Source organism: Thermobia domestica, chromosome 4, assembly GCF_964235325.1.
Source record: "Thermobia domestica chromosome 4, izTheDome1.hap1.1, whole genome shotgun sequence".
Lineage (NCBI taxonomy): Eukaryota > Metazoa > Arthropoda > Insecta > Zygentoma > Lepismatidae > Thermobia > Thermobia domestica.
This window is the reverse complement of record NC_137457.1, coordinates 15,358,344-15,378,505: the sequence shown is the minus strand read 5'-3', so window position 1 is coordinate 15,378,505 and position 20,162 is coordinate 15,358,344. Positions and strand designations below refer to the sequence as shown.

Here is a 20,162-nt window from a genome sequence, read left to right as displayed (position 1 = left end):
CATAACCGTGGGACGTAAAACTCAAAGATTTCATTTCATTTTTTGATGAATTATTAATATAAAGGAACTTTCCACCTTATGCAGACGTGTTTTGATGTATGATTAGCCTCATGCTAAAGGCCAGACTACTGCAGGAAACATATGTTAGTCGAATTCTTTAGTATGAGTTTAATCACGCGTCAGAACGACTCTGCATACGGCCCTTTAAGATTAGTCTTATATTTTCGTATTATTGGCAAATCTGAACTAAGCTTGGAATAGAGGAACTTGCAGGTTTGCTGTAGCCTTGGTTAGTTAAGTTTCCAGTCGTGTAAGTGCAAGCTTTACGCCACAGATTTAGAAGAGGTTTCCATGCAAGCTTGCATTGCGTTCTTTGCTTGTAATTTGACTGAATAGTCAATTGAGAAATTTGTGTAAGTACGTGTTCAATGTGTAACATAACTTTCTGTTGACTACACATAGAAATCACAAGCAAAGAACGCAATGCAAGTTTGCATGAAAATCCGCCCTTAGCCTAGAAGGCTTGCGTATCCCTATTAAAAGTCTTGAACACAACTAGGGTACCGTTATAGTGCTTTCTTTATGCCTACTTGCACTTCTTCTGCACCTAAACTAAGAAATTATGCCACTACTCGAGGTAAACTTTCTAATTCACCATCATATATTTGCTATTAAAGAAACAATTTTGATTTTAGTAATTATATCTGTGTATATAGATATAAAGTAAATTTGTGCAAGTTTTAAACAAGTTGAAAGTAAAATTTTGTTTCTTACATATTTCTTTTTCATTTTCAGATATTATAAGTTACCAATTGTTTTTGCACGGCTAAAGTAAACCTGGATTCATATTAAGAAATAACAAAAAGTTGCATTAACAAATATAAAACCATGTGTATTTCTTGAGTAAACATTCATAACATTTTTGGAATTATGGTCTGACGAGTTACATTCTGAATTTAGTGATTTCAGACTATTTCGCAAACATGGAAAATCTGAACGGGAACAATATTTTGTGTGTGAAAGTTTGAGCAATACCTTAATTAACATGCATGGCCCCGACACATTCCATTTGGAATGTGAAATCCTGGTCGGTGACCATTGGAGCCACTAAAAGAGCTACTTTGACTGGAGCTGGAACTAAAACTTCCAGAACCGGAACTGCCACTGGAACTGGAACTCTGGCTAGAACTTCCACTTGAGCCTCCTCCGAACTTTGATCCACTACCGCTGGAGCTCGAACTCTGACTGGAACTTCCAGTAAATGTGCCTGCTCCACCAAAGCTGTTACTTGAACTTTCACTTTTACTTTGGCTGGAAGAACCTCCAAGAAGACCAGGCCGGAAGTGGCCTCCAGAAGTTTGACTAGAACTTCCACTTTGACTGTTGCTAAAAGAGCTTCCTCCAGGACGATGGTGGCCGCCTCCTACGAAGCTTCCACTGGAGCTGGAACTCTGACTTTGACTACTAGAGCCTGAGTTGAACCCTGGACGATGTCCTGTGAGAAACCCAGGGCGATGTCCAGTCGTAAAACTTTCGCTGGAACTTCCACTGGAACTCTGGGATTTTGAGGCGCCATTCGCAGTGAGACTTCCGCTGGATGATTGACTAAGGCTGGAGCTTTGGCTGCCTGGGTAGGTTAGAACTTCTCTCCTTTTCAATAGGGACTCTGGAATTAGAGTATAACAATGTTACAAATTTAAATCAGAAATACTGGAAATATCTTACAACGAATAAACAAGAAAAAATATGGTACTTGTACCGATTATGGCCCGGGTCAATAATATGGCCCACCCACCATATCTCTGCAGATTTACGTTGATGCTACTAGATGACAATATAAACTATGTCTTCTGGGCCATGCAAATATGTATACACTTTTCATGAGGACGTAGTTTATATTGTCATCTACTAGCACCAACGTAAATCTGCAGATATATCGTGAGTGGGCTGTATTAGGGACCCGGGCTATAATCGGTACAAGTACCATACCTAATGTGAACGTGTTTAACAACAATAACAAAAATGCCCAGAGACGATATATATATATATATACAGTATATACCAGTCGATAGATATAATTGAAGACCTGAATTGCAAAACGTTTCAGATCTATGGGAGTATATTTTTCAGAAGGAACAAGAAAGTCTTACACTTGAGTATTATTCAATTCGGCTGATATTATTTATTATTTTTATGTAAAAAAAGGTTTTGAATTGAACTTAGGATGCTGGTCATAAGTCACGACGGGGTTATAACTATGAATAATTTGTTTATTATTATTATTATTATTATTATTATTATTATTATTATTATTATTATTATTATTATTATTATTATTATTATTATTATTATTATTATTATTATTATTATTAGTTTTCATTGATATTTCACAGACTTAGACAAAAGATGGGAGATTGTTTACATTTACCATGTGCTGAATAGTGGAATATAAACTCAGGTATCTGCCCTCCATTATGGGCCTCATAAATGCAGGCTCTGTTTAGCACATGATTCATGACAGGAGATCAACACTTCTGATCCGAGTGCCCGTATTTCTGCACGAATATTTTCTTCAGGGGTATCTGAAAAACAAAGTATACATGCACAAGTCATGAACAATACAGCAGCTCAAGGGCGATATTTGTGCAGAATTACGGGCACTCGGATCAAAAGTGTTGAACCTCTGTCATGAATCATGTGCTAAACAGAGCCTGCATTTGTGAGGCCCATAATCGAGGACAGCTACCTGAGTTTATATTTCATACATAAGCGTAAACTATCTCCCATCCTTGGTCTTTAAGTATGTGAAATATCAATGGAAAGTAATAATAAATGTTAAAAAAGTTATTAACGGTTATAACTTCTTAATGGCTTTTGGACCACTGTATTACGTGAGTGAATAGCTCTTGAAAAATAGACTGACGAAAAAAAAACACAAAATGCGAAAAGGGCTCTACCATATGTTCATTATTACGGGTCGGAAAAATCTGTCATAACTATACTATTTAAAATAAATATTTCTTGTTGGAAATATACTTCATGATGATGGTAGTTAAATTTACTAACTGACCTTCTATGTGAATACTACGTTCATAAATCATGCTTAGGTCATATTAGTTTAAGGTAACATGGACAGTACTAAAGCAAATGGTTGAACAAATCCCAGTATGAATTGCTTGATTGTTGTCAAATACAAGAACTCAATTGTCAAACAGTAGGGAATACCTGTTCCATTTAGTTAGTTATCACAGTTTTGATATGAAAACTATTCTTTGTCACAAGCAAGTTCCTTATCATTGAAGACGGAAACAAGTTTTTAAGATGTAGAAGGAAAATCAAGAAATAAAAAAGCTAGTTGCAGTGGAATTGCAAACTGATATATTGAGATTGAAGCTCGATATTGGATTCTATAAAAAGGAGTACTATCTTTCCTCTGCAAGTGTGTTTGCTTTGTCTTTCCTAATATAATAAATTGCTATTTAGGAAAAAAAACAGACAATGAGATTCCATTTGTAGTGTTCAAATCCTGCTCCCGCCAAGTGAACTTTGTGGTGGACAAATACCGTGTGTGTGGGTTTCCTCGGGGTTCTCCCGTTTCCTCCCACTTCATTCCACCATTTCATTCGTTGCTCATCATCACTATCTCCTTTAGCCTAGCCGACAAAGCCGTGTGACGTAAAAGTGAAAGATTTCATTTCATTTCATTTTCCATTTGTAGTGTTTAGACCTTTCTGAGTGCGAGTGCATTTTCCCTCCCCTTCATTGTTCATGATGGGGTACATACTTAAAATCTTGGCTTTTAAGATTTATTCTCTCTGGAGAAAAGGGTGGCAAATTGTCTAGTGCCGGCCCTCGTTATAGAGTGTTTTAGAATTCAGGTCCTCAATTGGGCTGCAAAAATTATGTATATTAGTATTAAAGCTGGTTTGTACTTTTCGTTGAAATGGAGTTTTTTTTTTTTTTTTTTTTTTTTTTTTTTTTTTAGTAAATCTAAAAATTGTTAATGTGTAAGAAGTACGCGACCTGTTAAGGTTAAGGTTCGACTTTCATCAACCTGCTTATTATAACGCTAACAAGACGACAATGAATCGTGTGGCTATTGAGGTATGAACGAAAATTATCACTAACTTAAATTTCTTATGAAATAAAATATTGTCGAATGATAGAAAATATATAAGCCGATAGATCATAGCCAGATGAACACAATTACATACTTGAGAAAGAGCTCTCATGCGCAGATTTCGAAAAGATTGAAAATAAAGGTATTTTTATGGTGCCAAAAGCTAGTACCGTATGTCGTTAGTTTTTATTCCGTTGTAATATAATATTTATTTCTGTACTTATAGGAGAGAAGACGACGCTTGCGGACAAAATCCTTAGTAGGAAGGCCAAATGAAGTGAACACATTTTGCGAAGAAATTACACTGAGAAAGAAAAGGACTAGGATTTCCGTGTGGATAGGTACACTCATGCCCAAAATTGTTGTCGCATGTCTATAAATATGTTGTTATAGGAATATAATTTTGTAACGAATTCGCCCGGTATTTTTTTATAATGTTAATATGTGAATAATCTGCAAAGACATGTATGTGGCAAATTTCATGTCAAAAGAGCAGTAAATAAGAACAATAAAACGAAAATAAAACTTTTTTGTCCATTTAGCAACATTTTATTTTACTCATTCTAATTTTCGTATCTATAATTCTTTTCCTATGAAAACCACAAATATATATTTCCCGATTATACACATAGAATCAGTATTAAAAGTACCCTGCAAAATCATTATCAAATTATATTCTTACAAGAAAACAGTTATAGATATGTATATAGATCGTATTTACGCTCCTTAAGTAATGTAATTTCATGTATACAAGTACAACAGGTGGGAACACGATGCCAAGTCTAGAGTTCGGCGTCTGGATTTCGTGTTAGAATTATCTTTCCTCTCTTTCCTTCTCACAGAATGATATGACGTCTTATTGCTCTCGTAAGGTAGGGAGTCACAGATTTAGAAAGAACCAAGAGAGGATAGTCGTAGGAAGGTGGTAACAACATTATATATATAAGTTACCACTGTGGAATGGTTATGGCGTTAATTCTAGATTTGAAATGGTGGTCCCATAATACAAAATTTTCGCTGGACGCTCGTGTAGATCGTACTACGGATGAAATAACAATACTTAATGCGATGACGGGGGTGCGGTGGCTCAGTGGTAGAGCGTTCAGCTCCATCGCTTGGGGTCCCTGGTTCGATCCCAGCTTGCTCAGTGTGGACTTTGTGGTAGACAAACACCGTGCCCGTGGGTTTACTCGGGGTTCTTCCCTTTCCTCCCGCTTTCTTCATTCCACCATTTCACTCATCTCTCATCATCACCGTCTCCTTTAGCGTAACCGGCATAATCGTGGGATGTAAAGCTTAAAGATTTCATTTCATTTTAATGTGGTGACACGCATAACCTGGTAAAAACAGCATTTACATGCCGACTGGATTATGCATTTTTCTCCGTGTATCTTCTACATTTTGTCATAGAGTGAAAGATGGAAGGAAAACGAGGAGTAGGGAGAAGAAGAACACAACTGATCGATAATTTGAAAAATAGACGAAAATATTGGAAGTTGAAAGAGGAAGCTGAAAATCGAGGGAAGATACACTTTCAAGCCCAAACTTGAAATTGTTATGAGAACAAAGTTTTTATGAGAACAAAATATAATTAATGGAGATACAAATAAGACGGAAGTTTTTAGTGCTCAAGTGTATTTGAAAGAAGAAAGCCTTGAGTCTGTAATCTTAATGGACTATTAATATATTTTCTTTTCGAAAATGACCTGTCCTAAAGGAAGAAGGTGATTTGTAAGCTATTGGAACTTTTAATCTCGAAAGACTCATAATTGAGGATCTGATTGAAAATTAATGAGTAAATATTTGTAATAAAATAAGGGACCTGGATATCATTGGTCTTGGTGACTACCAAGAGAGACAGACGGAGGGAACTAACGAATTATCTGAGATCGTATTTAATCATGCACGCAGTGTCGAATTAAGGTTTGATGGGGCGCTAAGCTATTGAAAGGGACCCTTTATACGTCAAGCTTTCTTTTTCAGCTACAAAATATCGCCGTTTTTTAGGTTTCGAATAGATGCTAATTACTAATTTATGGTCCAAATGGATATCTAATGGAGATAAGGGCCCATTACAAGAGAACTGGGAAACGGGGGCTCCATTATGAGCGAGGCAGAATAACAGGGGGATCATTAGAAGTGGGGCTGAGAAATAGAGCCCTATTACTTGCTTCATAAAAACCTAGTTCATAATAATACAAAACACCATTGTTGTATGTGCGTTTTATCTTACTTGCTTTTTCTTGTTATTTGGAAATTACATTACAATCAGTTTTTCTTTAATTTTTTGGGGCCCCAAGTGAGTGGGGCCCTAAGCTATAGGTTGTTTTGCTTAGACGTAAATCCGGAACTGCATGCACGTTAGAGAAAACCTTGGACTTGGGTTGAGAGTTTCTCATATGATGTTCATGTAAGTCTGCTTTTATTAAAACATGTAAAATTTAGTTAAAAACAGAAATTGAGCTTTCTTGTATTAGTGTCCTTGCGAACATTGGTTTTATAACATTTAATTCAGTAACAGCTGTGAGAAGGGTAATTCATAGTGTAATTACTCTTCTTTTGAAAAGTTGTAAATTTCTTTTATATTAATAAATTGTACTTTTAGCGTTTAGAACAGCGTTTCCCAACCGGTGTGCCGAGGCACACTGGTGTGCCGCGAGGAAATCGAAACAAAATCATTACTTCTATAGCAATCAAATTGCGAAACGTAGGGAAAAATGTATATTTGCATTTCACATTACTATGCACAACTACTATGAGTATACAATTTTAAGTTTCATACCCTGTTACTTTTCTGTACCTAGGTATATTTCTAATGTTGAAAAAAGTATTTGTTAAGTTTGTTATGACCATTATTGCTTGTTTATTGCTGCAGACTATTTCGTAACTTGAAAATTTAAAATGTCATTCAATCCTTTCGACAAAACAAACATGCATACAAATTACCTACATTTGTGTTTTGAAAGTAAAATAGATTTGTTTGTTCGTTCGTTATTTAGTGATCTTCCTTCTTAGTAAAAAGTTCTTAGGAAGCGTATTTTTAAAAACTTGAGTCCAATATTTCATTGCAATTATTTTCTATTTTTAAATTAGAATGAAAAAAAGCATAATGATTTACTACGGGAGAAAACCAGTGATTGAGCTTTCTTCTCCGTAATCACAGAAAAAATACCACTCTGTTTCATATTTATAAATAAAATATAAAAATATCTATAAGTGTGCCGCGAGAATTAAACTTACACCTGTAGTGTGCCGCAAGTTGAGAAAGATTGGGAAACGCTGACCTAGAGGCTGTAACTGTTCTTTTACTTAACTTCCACTTTTACTTAACAAAGAATGGAACCTACCTCTTATGCTGAGATGTTTTAGTTCTAAGAGGCTGTAATACTAATTCTCTTTAAAATAATAATATTTTAAATGCAACAACTACCAAATTAGCACACTGAACTTTCATTTTTATTAATCAAGATTTTTAAAAAAACCACCCCATTATTCCCAGGATCTGCACAAATACAGAAAACATAATAATAATAATAATAATAATAATAATAATAATAATAATAATAATAATAATAATAATAATAATAATAATAATAATAATAATGTATTGTTTATAAAAATAGACAGTATTAACCAGTGTTTCTTCCAGGCATGTTCTTGGGGGCACTGCCCTCCCGGAGCTTTGAGAGTGCCCCCTCGGAGACCATTATAATACGTCCATAAAATAATAAACAGAATAAATCAGCACTGCTCCCCCGAAATACTAAGGGTAGACCCTGGTTAGCAGATTATATTTATCGTTTTTATTTTGTCTAAAAGTAACGCACTTTAAGACTAAGTGATTATAATGTGGATTAAATTCAGGTATTGCACGGTCCGATATTCAGGAGGTATTAAATATCCAAAAGTTTTTATTTTATTTCACTTGCAGAGTCTTTACGCCTTTTCTGTATCCTAATACTTGACATTTAAAAAAATAACTAGCGATGCATTTGTAGAAACGAACGATTCTCATTCCTTCCTCTCGTTAAATTCAACCCTATACAAGGGAAGTAAGTCTCTAATCTTGAACAAAACACACACTGAGTCTCACTACAACGATATTGTATATCTGTGCATTATTTTCATGTGAATTACTTCCATTTTTCTTGTAGCTATTGTGCTCAAAGGTGTTTAATAGTGCACAATCTGTTCTTAAGAAGAAGAAGAAAAATAGATAATATTTTGTTGATTATATATATATATATATATATATATATATATATATATATATATATATATATATATATATATATATATATATAATTAACAAGGATGTTATAAATAGAGGATCTGCCCATATGTATCTTCATCCTATTAAATCGATGAAGCCAAAAAACAACCGAACATCGGCACGTCTGATTGGCTACTTTCGTTTTCGCCATGATTGTTGACTCAAAACATTGCGATCCTATTGGAGTGGACAGAGTAGGAGTGGCGAAACTGTGACGTATGGCTTCAAGATAATGGTGTAAGGGCAGATCCTCTATTTTATAAGATCCTTGATAATTAATGAGTAATCATAGGAGCAGTAATTACGAATAACTGTTTGTTTCGAGTTGCTATGACAACTGAAAATAAATTAATGGAGATTTTGAAAAATGAAAAAGGTAATTGTGATGTATATGTGATGATTTTAATTTCATGTTTGTGCGATCACTAGTTCTTAGTTGTGACTGGTATCTAGTATTCGAACTGTGGGCTATAAATGTAACGAAAGAAGTACTTAAAAAGAAGTAAAACGTTACATAACAAGAAATTCGTTGCATCACAAAAATCGGATTTAAAAAAATTAAAGGCTTGTGTATAGCCCGCTACCCCCAGTTCTTTGTCACCGGAACTGGAAGAGTCACTACTACTACTATTGATACTGCTACTACTACTACTACTTCTTCTACTACTACTACAACTACTGCTACTACTACTACTACTACTTATATCTAGAACAGAACCTGGCCTATCTACTTATATCTAGCGCTGATTGAACCAACCCCTGCGGGCCTTCTAACCCGTTCCTACTGCTACTACTACTAGTGCTACTAACTACCACTATTACTACTATTATTGCTACTACCACTACTACTACTGCTACTACTACTACTACCGCTACTACTACTACTACTACTATTACTACTGCTATTACTACTACTACCGCTACTACTACTACTACTACTATTACTACTGCTATTACTACTACTACCGCTACTACTACTACTACTACTACTACTATTACTACTATTACTACTACTGCTACTACTACTAAAGCTTCCTTACCACAAGATTTACATCTTAAATCTTTATAACATGCGATTCCGATTCATTATGAACTAGTATGAATCGTTAGAATCACTATGATTCGTTAAAAATCACTGGGGGGAGCGGGCTATACTCAATCCAAATTAAATTCAAGAAACATATATATTTAAAGTTAGGGGCGGACGAGATTTCCTCCAGCATTATTCATCCACTTCAAATAGGAGACACGGTGGTTCAGTGGTAGAGCGCTGACCTCCGATGCATGTGGTCCCTGGTTCAATCTCCCGCGAAGTAAGTTCGTGGTGGAGAACATTGTGTCCGTGGGTTTTCTCGGATACTTCCGTTTCCTTTTACATTTTCATTGCACCAATTTTTTCACTATCATTGACTTGGGCTTTAATCCCCCCGTCTCTTTTAATCTAACAGGCATAATCGTGGGAGGTTAAGCTGTAAGATTTCTGCAAGATTATCAACTTTAAACAGCAGAAATGATTCATAACCGTGAGAAAAATTAATGACATTGTACCAGAAACAAGTTATTTTAGAAAGAAGAAAGTTATCATGGATCATATATATTTTATAAATCACAGGAAAGGAGGGGCAAGAAGTGAGCGCACATTTTTGACGCACTACAGTGGGAACTGTGCGAAAGCATTGATAAATATATACGTTTATCATAGTGTCCCAAGCACGTTCAACACACTCGACAGGTTATCTTTGACCTTGGCTATGGAATTGGTCAAACGAGTGTATTTTTTCGTTAGATAACAGTAAACGTAATAATTCATGACCAGTGTTCCGTAAAATGAGTCCGCGCTTCATCAACTTTTGACAGGTATAATGGAGTTCAAGTCTAGGCTGAATCGGAGGAGCAGTAACTGATTCCATGTGTTTGAATCCCTTAAAGAATTACTTGCAGGTCAACATTTCCACAGTGATAATTAAGTGAATCAGACTCTTCTAAAATGGTCAAACCTACTCACAAATTTCTCTATGCCAAAGCCCTCCAGAGCGTTCACCTCTGATGCTTGGGGTCCCGGGTTCGATCCCAGCCCCCGCCAAGTGAACTTTGTGGTGGACAAACACCTTGTGCGTGGGTTTTCTCGGGGTTCTCCCGTTTCCTCCCACTTTCTTCATTCCACCATTTCACTGATCTTTCATCATCACCGTCTCCTTTAGCCTAACCGGCGTAACCGTGGGACGTAAAACACAAAGATTTTATTTTATTTTTCCAAAGCCCTCCAGGTATTACTTAAACACTGGGATAAGAACGTAACTGTAGCAGGAAGTTACGTGAAAAATAAATGTACCTCCCAGTCTTTGAGCTTTTTCAAAAGTCCCGATTTGACTTGAACGCCCCTCGTAGCATCTCAAATAGACTTCCTCCTTCGAGCGTAGTACGGTACGCATAACACCTGTATTGCAAAGGGAAAAGATCATAAAACCGTAGCCAGACAGAGATGAAAATCAGCATCCTTCAAAGTTATTTAGTTGGACTGCATTAAGAGTGAAAATGACGAACCATTTCTTTCAACAATGGAAGGAGGTTTACTATTTCACTTCTTAGCCTTAGATATTTATTGACAGTAAAGTCTGACATTTATTTCTGCTTTCTCACGGTGGCCTTCACTCAAGTGTTGACGAGTTAATCAAACACTTCAAGGAGTCTATAATTGACGCTTACGAGCAGAATATCTTTCGAACATCAATGCAAAAATAAATCTCATTTCCACTAGCGGCTCCAGGGTTTTCCAACAATGGCTGTCAGTTTTTGTTCAGCTCTTTTGACTGATCTTCTTGCAAGTGTTTTTATTTCTTTTCACGTTTGTCTAAGCCCCTAAATACATAATCTTGGATGTATTTAGATAATTTAAATTTGTAACAGCAGGCACGTAGCCAAGGGGTGGGTCAGGGGGGTCCGGACCCCCCACTTCGAGACCAGAAATAAAAAAATAAGGAAGGACGAAACAAAAAGAAACAAGAAATAGGAAGAATCAGCGTTAAAAATAAAGATAAAAATAAAGCTAAAATAAAAATAAATTTTTATCATCGCTTCCCTGTACTATCAAACATGTTATTTCAGAAACGGTTTTCTACTGCTCCTTTAACTTGTCATTTGGAACAGAAAGTAATTGACGGAATAATAAAAACAAAAAAGTTATGTGGAAAGCAAGTCCTGTTAACATTTGATTCAACAGAGAAAGGAACGCAGATATAAAATATTTTACAAGATATTATTGGATACGTACTTTTTTTTTAATAGTTGAGGTCATAATGAAAGGGAAATTGTCATATTTGGATGAACAGAAGAAAGAACGTAGATATTGTAATTTTTTAAAAAGATATTTTTATAAATATTCTTTTATTCGAGATTTCTTCATAGTTTGTTGCTAAAATACTTACTAACATGCATGGGCGCCGATCCTGGGGGGCCGGCCCCCCAAGGGTCATGTGGGCCCCCTTGTTGTATTTATAAATATACAATATATTGACATATTTGAATGCAATTTGTCTTAAAATCCTCATATATGCCTTTCTGCATCTGAATGGACCCCCCCAAATTTACAGAGAAATCGGCGCCCTTGCTAATATGTCCTAATTTTAAAGTCTTAACAAACCAATATATGTTGCTAGTAAAATAGTTTAAATTGATCAAGTCCCTGGTGTGATAACCACAATATTTCATATCAAACTCCCCCCCCCCCATCACGAAATCCTGACTAAACGAACCAGTATATGTTACCAGTAAAATAGTTTAGAATAATCGAACTCTGGTGTGATAACCACAGTATTTCATGTCTCGGACCCCCCCCTATTACAAAATCCTGGCTACGTGCCTGGTAACAGGCGTGGTATTCTTAATTCTCAAATTATCCATTTACTTAATTTCTTAATTTCGAGCATGTTTTTACCCTTTATGAACCACAAAGAAAGGAACTCGTCGTCCTCTCCCTATTCTTCTGGCTTAGTGGTTTTGTCTGGCAACTTTAAGATGAGTAAAATAGAAGCTGCCATCAATGAGAAATTTTAGACATAAACATAGTACAGGCAGGGGCGTAAATAAGGGCCCCGCAGAGCCCACATTGCGGGGGGGCCTCAAGCCATCAGGGGGCCCTCAAATCGTGAAGTGGGGCATAGAGAAGGGGCCCCGCTCCATGTTGTCTGCAGGAGGGCCCCCCAAGCCTTTAGTTACGCCACTGAGTACAGGGTAAGTTAAAATAACGGACCCAATTTCAGAAATTGATTTGGTGAAATCTACTAAACATATCTTATTGTGAGACATGCGCTTCGAAAGGCTAACTTTCAAAGTTTAATTTCCACAGTTAAGGGCGCCGGTCCTCGGGGGGGGGGGGTGAGGGGACCGGACCCCCCAAAGCTCATATGGGCCCCCTATTGTATTTATGAATATACAATATTTGACATAATTTGAATGCAATTTGACTTCAAATCCTCATATATATATACCTTCTGCATCTGAATGGGCCCCCCAAATTTACAGAAAAATCGGCGCCCTTGTTCACAGTGTTTTCACTTTCTACTGCTAGTAGTCAGCAGCGAGCAGTTATGGAAAATGGCGTTGACGGGAGAACAGATCTTTGTGTGTGCTTGATTATTGTGTAAACAAGTCTGTGATTAGTGTGCAACGACATTTCTGTATCTACCAAATATCGGAGATACTCACCTACGGGTTGTGAAAAAGAATCACGTTTACGTACCATCACTTCCAACAACATTGGGTGACTTGTGTGTCCGCATCACAGCAGCCATGGCTGATATTGACCGATTGACCGCAACATGCTACAGGGTGTCCAATATACAATGCAACCCGGAGTTTGGGATAGGAGAACTTTTGAACCTGAAGAGATACACAAATAATGTTTATATAAAAATGTAGCTTTGTTCATGCATATATTTTTAAACTAGGAACAACGATTGAAGTACACTAGAAAACACACAGTGTTGCCAGATGTAACCGAAGGTGCTAATCTTTTTTTTTTTTTTTTTTTTTTTTGCAAAACATGTAAATTGACTCATAACTCATACGTATGGATGTTCTGTCGTTAACTTTCAGTTTGTTTAGTTGGAGTAGCTTGGAAACTATGGAGCAGAAAAAAATAATTTTTCATTTCCCCCGATAACTAATCGTATGAGGCCTCTGTAAGAGGGAACTAGGGAAATCGTAGTTTTCATAAATTAACACTGCGAATTGTCAACATTGCTGATGTTTCAGTCCATCAAAAGGTGTGTTAAGGATCTGTCTACATTATGCAATTCCTGAAAACAATGAAAAAGAAACTTTGAAATTATCATGATAAAATGTTTACTTACATGCACTCGGCAACACTGCTGCTATCATGAAACGAGTTTTCAGCTCAATAGCGACGCTGGAAGTGCCCTTGTTTTGATTTAAACACTGGTTCACACGTTTCACCATGTTGGGAGCAACTTTACGAAGAGTAGAAGTGTTAATGTTCTCAATGGCACTGCGAATGTTCGTTTTCAGGTCTTGTATAGTTCGAGAATTGTTCTTGTATACCTCTTGCTTTAAGCAGCTCCATAGAAATTAATAGTAGTGTTGCCGGGTGCATGTAAGTACAAGTTTTATCATGATAATTTCAAAGTTTCTTTTTCGTTGTTTTCAGGAATTGTGTAATGTAGACAAATCCTTAACGCACCTTTTGATGCACTGAAACATCAGCAATGTTGACAATTCAGAGTGTTAATTTATGAAAACTACGATTTCCCTAGTTCCTCCTTACAGAGGCCTCATAGGATTAGTTATCGGTGGAAATGAAAAATTCTTTTTTCTACTTCATATTTTCCAAGCTACACCAACTAAACTGAAAATTAATGACAGAACATCCATACGTACGTATGAGTTATGAGTCAATTTACATGTTTTGCAAAAAAAAAAAATTGATTTACACCTTCGGTTATATCTGGCAACACTGTGTGGTTCCTAGTGTACTTCAATTATTCCTTCCTAGTTTAAAAATATATGCATGAACAAAGCTTCATTTTGATATAAACATTATTTGTGTTTCTCTTCAGGTTCAAAAGTTCTACTTTTCCAAACTTCGGGGTTGCATTGTATATTGGACACCCTGTAGAAAAGGTTTTGGAGGAGATAGGCTATTGACTTGATGCGTGTGGTGTTACGCGAGGTGGTCGTATAGAACACTTGCGTATGTTTGAAGAAAACTTCGACAGTTTAACCTTTCTTAGCACATGTCTCAGAATAGTGTCTGCTTATCAGAATCCACACAATAAATTCTGATATCGGGTTCATTATTTTGACTTGCCCTACATAACATATTCGGGATGTCCCACTGGCACTGCGTTTAGACTCTTACCACCATTAATTTCATGTGTATCGCTTTACGGCTATAATCGTGAATCCGTACTGCTTGTTCTTAAATGAATTTCCAGCAGTGAATATTCTATATTAAAATTTGAAGCCTACTTTGAATACAATTTCATTTCATTAACTCGAGAATAGTCCAGAGGGAGGACTAAAAACATCTATATCTTTCTTGAGTACTATCTTGTAATATAGAAAGTAAATTAGATTACGAATTACATCGACTATGTCTTATACACAGTTTACAAGTCGTCGTCTGTGTGCGATATTGTTCCCTCGCAAGCATGTGTTAGTATTTAGTGTCCTTTTTATGCAATTGGGAAATCGTGGGTTCGATTATTAGGTTGCTTGATTTGAACTTTACGTCATTTCAACACAGAGACTACACAGCAAATAATGATGGTCCTTAAACAACTTAATGTGTCTATCACTGTTAGCGTGTTATTTCTATTGCATTATCCGCAAGAATTATAACCTCGGTGATCATTTAATTGGCAATTTTGCTTTTATGCAATATTCATTTACATGATTTGCGGGTCGCTTCTTTAGATACTTCTAATCTTCGTCAAGAGGGGACAGTCAAATTTAGAATTATAGAAACTTTATCTCCTACGTTCCGCGAAAGTTCTTTCTTTTTTTATTTTTTATTTGTGGTTTCTTGTTCTGTACGAAAATATTTCAACGAAACTGTTGGTAATTACTGAAAGAATTCTTATGATATTTTACCATAATAGGGCAATTGCTGCTCAGTAGCTACACATAAGACCTACTTTATGGAAATGTTGCTTTTAAATAAACACCTTGTATTTTGTAACCAAAGTACAAAAATACTTTAAAATTTACGAAATTATGATGAGGAAGACATGGCTCAACCATAAAAGCAAACTAAATATTTTAATGGTAATGCTATCGATGCTTGCCCGTTAAAGGGCTAATAACTGACAGTGGCAATTCCTATTAGTTAATACTTATTGCCATAAGCAAAACTGTACGCGGTATATTTGGCATTTATATCAAGTATAGTACTTTTTGAAATTCTTCAAGAAATTAGTTTTGTGATGGTATGAATTTTTGGCGATATTTACTTCAGTATAAGTTCTGCCATCAGTTGTTTCTATGTGCATTAGGAACGTAGGTATCAGCGTGTTAAATGAATGGATATGCTGGAGTGTCATGTATACAGGGCGAGTCAAAATAAGTGTTACAATTCAATATCTCGCGAACTATACATCAAATAAGAAAAATGTTAAGAGTTAATATACAATAGAGAGGGACCTAAAATGAGTCAAACACGAGGTTCCCCCGCCCCCATTTTGGGGGAAGGAGTGTACGTGAAATTTTCAAATGGGAACATAGGTCAAATGAGAAGCTCTTTGGTATTTCATGATCTATCAAAGAAGGTATCACTCGCCCTATATTGCCATTTGAAAATTCCATGTACACCCCTCCCTCCAAAATAGGGGCGGGGGACTCTCGTGTTTAACCCATATTTTAGGCTGTCTGTATTGTACATTGACTCTGAACACCTTTGTTTCACCGTTTTCTACTCAGCCGTTTCTGATTTATAAGTACTGGAAATTTTATCTGATACAGAACCATTTTGGGTTGCCATCTTGAAAACGGTGCCCCATATCAAAAATTGTTTCCTACAAAAATTGTTCAATTTTACAAGCTCTTTCGAACGAGGTATCACTTGACCTATGTTCCATACACCCCTCTCCCCAAAATGAGGGGCAGGGGGAACCTAGTGTTTGACTCATTTTTTAGGCCCCTCCGTATTGTACATTGGCTCTTAACATTTTTCTTATTTGATGTATAGTTCGCGAGATATTGGCTTCTAACACTTATTTTGACCTACCCTATATATATATATAATTTTCTACTCCAGTTATTAGTTTATTATCAAAAATGATGCAGTAATATTAAGAAAGAACACTTTGATATAAGATAAAGGGAAAATAGACAAAATTATCCCTTACAACGTTTGAAGCTTTGATGTTCCTATTAGTAAACCCTATATAAGTGATTGAGATACGAAAGAACTTTTCTTACCTGCATTGGGGCGAGGTAATGATAAAACGGTTCCGGAGAGAGCTAAGATCCCAATGAAAGTGAACACCCAGGAACACATGATGCCAAACTGAGACTCTGTTAGTGAGTGAGTACCTTCTGCCTCTGTTGTCAATTTATATGTTGATCTAGACAATTCAAGTTTTCTTCACGATTGGTTAAGGTCGCTTGTATGTACTCTAGCCGTTAGGCGTAAGCTTATTATTATTATTATTATTTAAGAATCCTGATTACTGTATTAGCGGACGTTATAAAATATGGGGGAATCCAAGATGCAGGTGTGATCCTATTTCCTTGCTTATTCACTGGAAAAAAGCATTTTTCTCGGTTATTCTTAAGTAAGAACGATAAATACTGTTGGCAGAGGAGGGAAAAGGAAAATATTTGGACATAGATGACGTCCTTTTGCATTGCAAAGAGAAATTTATTGTTTGGTTTAAGTAAACATGGAATCTGAGTTTTACCTTGGAGGCTCAAATGGCACTCTTCCCTTGACAATGATTCATTTTGTACATCATCTTTTTCTCCTAGATTTGCAAAAATAGCAACGAGAAAAAGTACAGTTGCCTGGTAATAGATCGATTTGCAGAATAAGGAAATTTATTTTGATATTTAGGTGTAAAGAGGTTTTTTTTTCTTTTCCTTTGTAGTAAACGGACTTTCGGTATGGTTTTCTTTGAATTACTTTGCATGATCAGGAAATTAATAAATTAAAACCTCATTAGTTCCAGGACCTGCCAACAGGTAGAGTACTTCATCATAATAATAATAATCAGGAAAGATGTAATTTTTAATAAGTTTTCCTTGTAATATATTATCATCTTGTGCTTCTGTAACGTGATCCTCCATGGTTGACATTAAAGGAAGTCAAATTATTAATTGACATAGATAAGTAGTTTTGACCACGAGATGAGACGAGTTGAGAAATAAGGTTGTCCCGTTTCGTAAATTTTGTAGAAATCTTGTTCCGTCTCGATACTCGATTTTGTAGTCTCGTTTTGAAAACTTATGGACAAAGTTTATGCTTTGATTTTTTCTTCATTTCCTCGACAAGTTACAAGAATTCTTTCACACGAGAGTTAGCCGCGGTGGCTCAGTGGTAGAGCGTTCACCGGGTTCTCGGTTCGATCTCAGCTCGTCCCGAGTGATCTTTGTGGTGGACAAACACCGTTTGCGTGGGTTTTCTCGGGGTTGTCCCACTTTCTTCACTCCACCATTTTATTCATTTCTCCTTATCACTGTCTCCTTTAGCCGAGCTGGTATAACCGTAGGACGTACAGCTTAAAAATTTCATTTCATTTTACTTCGGACGAGAGGTCCACGTATGGTGTGGTATAACAACATTTGAACCGTATTTATTATTGGAGTGTATTATGTAACGAGTTGAATGTCTGTACACGTTGATAAATGCTGTTCATTATGCTCGTGCTATCATTTTATCAATTTATAGTTTTTACACTAAGTCACATTTACTATTACTCATGTAACGCTATAACAGTGTTCAAGACTTAAGACTTGGGTGAACTAGTGTTTCCCACAAGCACTAGCGCAAATCCTGGGGGAGATGAGGGGAAAAAAGTCCCCTCCAATCTTTGAACTGGAGGCACTGCCCCCCAATAATCCGATTTGAAATGTATTTTTTGAGTAGAAATGTGATGATTTGTGTCCGATTGCCACAAAGGAAAGTGGGATGAAGTTGATGTCCCCCCTGAATAAGCGTCAAATCTGCCCACCTCCCAATGTTGAAGACAACTATGTCCTCCTTATCCCCCACAGCATTGTTTTTCAACTTCATAAATATTTTGAACATCGCTTAAAAGAAATGATTATGGGAACTGTAATACCCGTCTCCCCTCTCCCCGCAATGTTGAAGACAGATATGCACCGCTACCCACAAGATTTCAGAAGTTTCTCGTTTCGTCACTAAAACGAGATGAGAATTGTCGTAAGCAACACTGTGTACGCCAGGCACGTGTAAGTTAGAACAAAGAATAGATCACTCATGGAGGAGTTACTGTCGTCGAGGACTGTACGAGATAATGTATAACATTTTCACAAAAATTAAACAGCTATATTAGTGGTGAAACTCGTTCAATATACACTAATACAAACAGTTGTAACATATTCCACAGGAACAAAAATCTGTTACATCCTTTGAAAAGGGAGTCCTGAGTTCAATTGCCGGCGAGAGCTGTGGTTCGGATCCCATGTTAAGCTATAAGTCCATGTCTCATATAGCTTCCCTGTTGAGAGGAATTTTAAACTTAAATCAATCTCAATTTCAACAAAATTGTTATAACAGCAATGAAAAATTTATCTATTAGAAAAAAGGCGGAAATTCGTATTTACTTACATTTTAGTACGAAAATTTATCCTTCCTGTTGTGAATGACTAAAAGTACCCTGCAAAATCATTATCAAATTATATTCTTACAGGAAGACAGTTAGAAATATGCGACAATCATTTTGGACATGAGTGTACGTACAAGAGATTACGTTTTCTGTAATTAGTTTTCTGTTTTCTGTAATTAGTGAAGCGTGAATCGTAATCACCGCTTGAAAATGCCCTCGCCTTCCCACTCGTATCGTTATTTCTGAGAACGTTATTTAAAACTTCATCACTCATTCTGAACCATCACTCACTCTTTTCTTCTAATGGGTTTCGCATGTGAAATAGAAGAAACTCTTTTTCGTAAAGTAACATTTTCCACGACGGAACGATCCACTATTTGCAGACCAAAATAAATATTGAAAACCTAATTGGTCGGATATTCATCTCATACTATTTTTTATTTATTTATTTTTTTAAATGCATTTGAATATCTCTGAAGAAATGCTGTTTTATTGTCATTCTAGCATTGATTTAGGTCAACAAGAATTTGAAAAAGGGTAAACTGAACTTCAAAGATGATGATCGGAAACTTGTTCAGAAACGAGATGTCCCTGCTCCTTCACGTGTGCGGCTTCTTGTGGTCGAGGAAGAAGAGAACTTTGTAACGTCTAGACTGGCGAAATTCAAATGCACGAAGCATCCTAGATCCCTGAAAAAGAGGTCGATGTCACTTCTTCAGATCCTGTTTCACCTGTTTCATCAGTGACCTAAAAAGATGGGGAAACGGGGATCTCCTTGGGGAAACGAGGGTGACATCCAGAAGTCCTAAACGGCAGAAGTCCTAAAAATATAGGCACTAGACCTAAATTTTAGGACTTCTGACGACAGTATGCAGTTTCGAAGAATTAGGGCTGATGAATTAAACAACCTCATTTGATTAAAATAATATTACGTTTTTATAATTTTTTGTGGCCCTGCGAGCGT

At 36.3% G+C, this 20,162-nt stretch overlaps 1 protein-coding gene and 1 long non-coding RNA gene across 2 annotated transcripts in view; one reads left to right on the top strand and one right to left on the bottom strand.

The window, feature by feature from the left end:
- Positions 1–4,651, top strand: part of LOC145683254 (uncharacterized) — a 76,710-nt gene extending 72,059 nt beyond the window's left edge. The window contains exons 3-4 of the long non-coding RNA XR_014130983.1: positions 796–1,631; positions 4,347–4,651. This is a non-coding gene — a long non-coding RNA (uncharacterized LOC145683254). The remainder of the gene's footprint in view (positions 1–795; positions 1,632–4,346) is intronic.
- Positions 1,041–17,054, bottom strand: LOC145683253 (uncharacterized). Its single transcript, XM_081754626.1, has 2 exons — positions 16,830–17,054; positions 1,041–1,666 (listed from the first exon to the last, which is right to left on the bottom strand). The coding sequence occupies exons 1-2, from the start codon at positions 16,906–16,908 to the stop codon at positions 1,041–1,043; spliced, it is 705 nt and encodes a 234-aa protein (XP_081610752.1). The 5' UTR covers positions 16,909–17,054.
- Positions 17,055–20,162: the final 3,108 nt, after the last annotated feature.

Excerpts from the sequence above, each read along its gene's own strand:
- LOC145683253 (XM_081754626.1), bottom strand. The coding sequence starts at position 16,908 with ATGTGTTCCTGGGTGTTCACTTTCATTGGGATCTTAGCTCTCTCCGGA. Across the intron at positions 1,667-16,829 it reads ATTACCTCGCCCCAATGCAG|AGTCCCTATTGAAAAGGAGA; the intron begins GTAAGAAAAGTT and ends CTCTAATTCCAG.